Raw genomic sequence first — 6,664 nt, forward strand, 5'->3', positions numbered from 1 at the left:
CAGCGCAGCCCGGCTCAGCCCAGCCCCGAGCCCAGCCCCGAGCCCAGCCCGGCTCAGCCCAGCCCCGAGCCGCAGCGCCCCGCGGTGCCCAAGGGGACCGTGCGGAGCAGGGCAGCGCGGCCGCCCCCTCTGCCGCCCAGAAAAAGCAGCCTGGGGCCAAAGGGGCCCCGGCTCGGGCTGCTCCCGACCCCTGCTCCCCAAGGAAACCCCCCGGCTCTCACCTCAGCGGAGCCGCGGGCCGTTTTCTGCCTCCTCTCGAGAGCCAGGACATCCAGCGAGTGGAGCAGGAGACGCGGGGCCAGCAGAGAAACCCCACGTGGTACGAGTGGCGCAGGAACCGCATCACGGCCTCCGTGGCGCCCAGGATCGCCAACAGCAGGTTCGCCAACGGCAAGACGGACGAGGTGCCCCAGTCGTACCTCAAGGCGGTGGTGAGCTCGGGCCCCGGCGTGCAGACGCCAGCCATGTCGTGGGGCATCCGCAACGAGAAGGCGGCCGTGCAGGCTTACGAGCAGCTCAAGTCGCAGCAGATGGGCAGGCCCGTGAAGGTGGAAGACTGCGGGCTCTTCATCCACAAAGGGAAAGAGTGGCTCGCGGCCAGCCCGGATGGAGTCATCAAAGAGGCAGATACAGGGAAGTCCCTGGGGCTACTGGAGGTCAAGTGTCCCTACAAGCACAGGAACAAGACGGTGAGAGAAGCCTGCAAGGACAAAGATTTCTGCCTGCAGCTGGACGGAGACTCCTACTCGCTGAAGAGGGATCACTCCTACTACACGCAGGTGCAGTGCCAGCTGGCAGCCGCCGGCTTCCAGAGCGCCGACTTCGTGGTGCACACCAACAGGGAGACGGCCATGGCGCCCGTGCGCTTCGATCCCGAGTTCTGGGAGGAGACAGTGCCCAAGCTGGAGAAGTTCTACGTGGAGGCGGTGATTCCCCACCTGCAAGGGAAGGACGGCAGCTCCGCCTGGGCCAAGGAGGAATAGATCCGTGTTCCTCACTCCCCCGCATTTGGGTTGTTTGTACAGACCCAGCTTTGGCTCCTGTTACAGAAACGATGCCTGATTTTTCTGCTGTTCTTAGGCCATTCTCTGGCTGAGCCCTAGCACAACTGCACCCGAACTAGAGAAGTGTCACTAGCCAGGCCSTTGTTGAGCAAGGGTCCCTGCAAGGAGGCACTTCTTTCTGCCTGCTGAAGAAAAAAGTTGCCCGGAGCCAGGCTGGTTCTCAAGCCCAGCACTGTCCTGCACTGCGCTCCCAATCCCATCTCCAGTTTGAACCTGTTGCACTGTTTGATAAAAGCCTGCATGCATCTGGATCTCCAAAGCCAGTGATGTCTCTATGCTGGAATTATAGTAACTAGACTTACTTTGCAGAGGAAACTGAATGGATCAAGGAAAAAAAAARRRRAARRARRAAAAAAAAAAAGAAAATGAAAAAAGTTACTGCTATCAGGACTAAATTTCACTCCATGCTGGACATAGAGCCAAGGAAGATTTGTCAGAGCCCAAGAATAGAATGCAGCTTTTGGGCTGAGCCATTATGTGCCTTAACACTCCCAGCAAGGGAATTTGTCCCCTTCCTGCCTTTAGACCTACTATCCTTCRGAGTCAGCCCGTGACATTCCTGAAGCAGGGGCATTCACTTTGAAATGGCAGCTCCACGGGGCCTGGCTACAAATTCGGGAAGACAGAGCCCAAGAGGTCGACTCCATGATCATGAACCTCCAGCAGACGTTCCTGTAAAGCCTTCCCGATCTCCGCAGCAGGGAAAGGAGGCAGCTACGGTGCCGTTACCAGCGGCATCTTCTCTGTTAAATAAAGCATTAATTGGATCCGTGCTCCTGTGTCGCTTGTGCGTGCCGGCGTTGGCCCGGACAGGACAGTGCTTCCCTGGAGCGCCGYGGGGGCTGATGTGCCGCTCACAGTGCAGTGCCGGGGGGGCCTTCCAGCCCTCGGGCAAGGAACCCGCCTGGCAAAGCCACGCTGAGCTCCCAGTCCAGCCTGGGCTGCAAGTGGCACCCGCGTGGCCGGGCCGTGTCCCCCACGGGTGCTGTCACCAACACTCCATCCCCTCCCGTCCTTCCAAACCGACCCCTGCTTTCCCATATCCGCCGCCTCCCGCATTCCCACCTCACCTGCCATCGCAGCCCAGCCTGCACCCTTAGGCCATCCCCCATCCCTGTCCATCCCGTGGCCTCCCCGAGCCCCAGCCTCACCTGAGCCTCCGAGGAGGCAGCCACAGCACAAGAGACACAGCCCGGGAAACTCCTAGAAGGCCCGGAGGAAGGTTGCAGAGGAGGCCACAAAGTTAGGCTGAAGTCACTGAACTTATGGCAAAAGTACTTTATTATATACATATGACTCCAGCCACACTCCACAGGGCAAGGACCAGAATTTTACATTTTACAATTTTACATATCAATACAAAGTAACTATAAAAACATAAAGCACTTTTGGGGCCCAGGCTTTCCACAGGAGGAGAGAGGCACAGGACCAGTGTGGGGGTGCTGAGCAACAGGCAGCCGCCCCACACCCTCCCCCAGCTGTGGTCCCACAGTAACCAGATGTGCAAGTCAGAAAGAACCCAGTTTAGAAAAACAGTCATGAGACTGGCAAATGCGGGCTGTCCCATGCCCTGCTCGGGACAGCAGAGAACCAAGGGCTGAGCCAAGTGTCACCGGGCGAGGAGCGGGGTGCGTGTGCCCCGCAGAAGGTGCAGAAGGCACGTGGGCCAGGCTCTTTGGAGGGCTCGCGAGGAGGCAGGAGGTGGGATCCAACAGCCCGTGGGCACCGGGCGCCAGGGCATCACACACGCGCTGCCCGGAGGCAGGGAGGCTACAGGGAGCACCTTCCACGCGGGAGGCTAAACGGGGGCGTGCTGGGGCCCGYGCCTTCGGAGCGGCAGTTGCATAGCAGAAGGGCTCACAGGCCACCCGTGGTGGGACACCGCTGCCACCCCGCGTGTCCAGAGAACAGCGGCGCTCTCCGRGGCAGGGGCAGCTCGGAAACGCGGCCCGGCCGGTACCTGGCTCGCTCCGAGCTTGGGTCTCGGCATCCAGCTGGTGCTGAAGCAGATGCTTCACCAGAGAGACCCGCACGCAGGAGACGGCCACGGGCCACGAGATTCAATTGTTTTAATCTAGAAGCGGAAAACATCRAAAACTAACCGGAACGCTCTCCTGCTCCTGCCTTCCAAAGGGCTCCCAAGCCCCTACCCGTGCCAGCTTTGAGGATAACTGGTCGAGTCCCCTACCATAAATCCCACATCCCTTTCATACAGGAGACTTCAGTGCAACTGGAAAAATCTAAACCAGGGAGGACTTGTTAGCAAGAACTGCCTTGGTAACAGGCTAAAAGGTTGTTCCACAACGTATTTACAGTGGCTCTCGGCTGCCACACACACAACTGCAGCACCCTGGAGCTCACGCCGGGATGGGGAGAACCACTGACCTGTCTACTACGGAACACGTTTGCTGCGCTCTGCTCCTGACCCAACAAAACCATCCTGAGGCCTCAGGCGCAGCAACCAAAACCAGGAGCACCAGGGGACAAAGAACATCCGCCCTGTGCATCCTATAAGGCTGATCTGGCAGCTCCTCTGCACAGACCGTGCGGAGCAGCCCAGGCTAGTCCAGGTGTCAGCAGGGCCGATTCCTTCTCATCCCTCTCTAGGGAACACAGAGATTCCTGAAGGAAGTTTGCCCGGGCTGGGCCTACTCACGGGTCATTGGGGCTTTACCATCACAGCCCACCTGAAAGTCCTAGGCAAGGAAAGGAAAACGGTGAGGAAAAAAGGGAGAAAGAGGAGTCACATCTTGGGATAAGTGTAAGCTTCCACCACACCACAGGGAAACTACTGGAGCTAGGTTCTCCTTGGCTGCCCAGGGGGAAAGGCACTGAGCTGGGTTTGTGCAAGGACAGAGATGTTTCAGTGACCTAGTGCATGGCTGGACCACCCTCCTTTCCCCCCACACCTCTGGGGTAACTAAGCTCCATGGCCAACACAAGCCCCAGGGAGGAAGCAGGCGGCAGCTTCCAGGAGCTGGAAGTGCACAGGGGGGCCGTCCAGCGCCGTGGGCTGTCCCTCCCTCTACGATCACTGTGCATTGATTGTCTCGCCAAACTGGGCTGCAGCCTTCAGCTGAAGAAGAGGACCCCCAGCCTCCCTTCTCTGGAAGGGCTTCAGTCACAGAAGCGCTTGCGGGGCACCGTCCGGGCTCGGTTCGAGCGGCGAATCTCCTGCTTGGCATCGCGGCATCGCTGGCAGATGAAAACCTCAGGCACGTTGGATTTGCGGATCTTGGCACACGAGAGGTGGATCCAGGTAGCACATTCGTTACATTCGATCATGGGTCTCCCTGCGAAGGGCTTCAGGCAGAAGCAGGTGATCAGGTCCCAGGCATCATCATCTGCTCAGGGACAGACAAACACCRGTCAGGAACCATCCTATGGGCACCTGCAGAGCTGGGGCCAGGCTAGGCCCACAGGAGCGAAGCCTCCAAGCGCCCAGCACTGCCTCAACTGTCTTAGCCAGTTCCACCAGTGCTGAACAGAAGAGTCCCCCCACTTACCTTCTGCTTTGGTGTTGGGAGCGGCTGAGAATTCAACACCTGAAGTTGCAAAGAGAAAAAGATAAAATAAAGACCAGCTCAGTAAGGAATCCCTACAGGAACCCACTTTGAGCCACATTTCAAATCTAGGGAATAGAATGTTCTTCCCAAAGAGCTAAACATCTCCCTGGGCTTTCCTCTCCTGTTCTCCCAGGTCCCTAACGTGTTCCCTAAAGCTTCCTACTGGRAGAGCCCAAGACTATGAACAAGTGCTCCCTGCAGCTGGGGAACATGGATAGCTCCTGCTGAGGGGGGTCAAGATGTGGCATTGACCACAGGACATCACAACACTTCCATGCTTCCTAAAAACACCTCCTCGCGTACTCACCACTAAGCTGAGAACTTGCTCTGCTTGTATCTTCCCCCTCACTTTGGTCCAGGGTACTACAAGAACTAGGACTTTTCCTCCCTCCAGGACAGGGGTCGTGCTCCTTTAGTTGAGGATCGTCTCCTGCTGGCTTCTCAGTCCCCTGTGCTGCAGGCATCCAGTCCTTCTCCTCCTTCATCAGCTCCTCCAGGAGGGAATTGGGTTGGGGGTCCCCAGATGGGTTGATGGACGGCTCCAAGACCCGCTCTTTAAGAGGAGGCTCCTGTCCCCCCAGCGTGACCATCTCCTTCACCCGATCCTGATCAACCCCACAGCTCTTCCCGGTGCTCAGGGGGACTCTCTTCTCTGTCTCCTTCTCTAAAATTAGTTTCTTTGCYGGTGGTTTCTTCCTTTTCGTTTGCTGGGGCCTGACATCATAGAAGCTGCTGGTGAAGGCAGGACAGTTCATGAACAGGCTGTTGTCCACAGCCCCTTTGGCCATGACATTCCTGCTCCTCTTATCGTCTGTGAGGATGTGACCATCAGAGGAGTGGGACGAGGCCCAGCTATCACTGTCCTGAGTGCTGCCCGTGCTGTTCTGGGGACTCATGCTGCCTCGGTGCGTCCAGGGCTCATTCTGCAAGAGGGAAAGACGCACAACTAGCACCAGAGACCACAGCACTGATATTCAGCAGATAAAGGGGAAGGGGCCCCTTTTGCCCACTAACAGAACAGCTGAGGACGTGGACCTGCCTATGGCAGAGAACCCTCTGGCAAAGGGACACCCCCAAAGCCTGCTCACCTCCTCAGGGTACGGGATGTAGCCCGCGTAGGCCAGGACAAAGGTGCAGAACTGGTTGAAATCCTCCACAGTTCTCTGTCGCTTCTGCAACGGCTGCAACAAATGACACTGATTATTCTCCAGGTGCCTCCATCTGAACAAATAAAGTATCACAACCAACCCCAGCACACACGCCTAGATTAGCGGGAAATTATACAAGCATCTGATCCTCAGGACATCCATCCTTCCCACAGGTACAATCTAACCCGAGAGCAACATCCTTTCCTTCAAAATCCAGTTACCAGAGGGAGCCCCCAATAAAGGCAGCCTCGTGCTGTACTCTGCGGTTTCCAAGCCACCAGGGTCCCTGATGCTGGGGGAAATCCAGCCCCAGCCACACAGCCCATTGACTCAGTGCCACAGGAGTAAAGCAACTGCAGCTGGGACTGCATGGAGCGCTCGAGGATTCCCCTGCTACTGCAGGAATTAACCAGAAGAGTTCGGKGTAGCTGGGGACAAAGCCTCGGAGATTAAACTCTGCGGACCCCCCCTTGCTGAATGCCCTTGGGCTCTTACAGCCGAGTAGCAGCAGCCGGAGTTGGGATCCACTGGGAAGGATTCCCTCCCATGGAAACGCCGGGATCCCACTGCAGGGCGAGCCCCRGAGACAAAGGGTGAAAAAGCACCAGGCCATCCCTGCCGGCAACAGGTATGTGAGGAAAGAGCCAAGCGCAGACCCCTCGGAGCCAGCCAGGCTAATCCCACCCCTCGTTCCCAAGGGCCAGGGGGCACCGGAGCACAGGCGGCTGCCTGGCAACGGAGCCACAGGAACCGCCRGGGCTCGGGGCCCTCGTGGGGACCCCCAGCGCGCCCAGACACCCCAACCAAGCAGCAGGGACACCCCGAGGGGGCCGGCAGCGGTGTGGGGGACGCAGAGCCAAACTGCCGCGCTGGGGGGAGCGCCCGG

General features: G+C 58.2%; 1 protein-coding gene across 1 annotated transcript; it reads right to left on the minus strand.

The window, feature by feature from the left end:
- Positions 1-2,441: 2,441 nt before the first annotated feature.
- On the minus strand, positions 2,442-6,344 carry LOC112952561 (PHD finger protein 13-like). Its single transcript, XM_026045442.1, has 5 exons — positions 6,274-6,344; positions 5,719-5,811; positions 4,938-5,553; positions 4,571-4,609; positions 2,442-4,408 (listed from the first exon to the last, which is right to left on the minus strand). The coding sequence occupies exons 3-5, from the start codon at positions 5,524-5,526 to the stop codon at positions 4,182-4,184; spliced, it is 855 nt and encodes a 284-aa protein (XP_025901227.1). The 5' UTR covers positions 5,527-5,553; positions 5,719-5,811; positions 6,274-6,344; the 3' UTR covers positions 2,442-4,181.
- Positions 6,345-6,664: the final 320 nt, after the last annotated feature.

The sequence above is a fragment of the Nothoprocta perdicaria genome, unplaced genomic scaffold, assembly GCF_003342845.1.
Source record: "Nothoprocta perdicaria isolate Ctin4 unplaced genomic scaffold, notPer1 scaffold_4, whole genome shotgun sequence".
In the NCBI taxonomy this organism is placed as follows: Eukaryota; Metazoa; Chordata; class Aves; order Tinamiformes; family Tinamidae; genus Nothoprocta; species Nothoprocta perdicaria.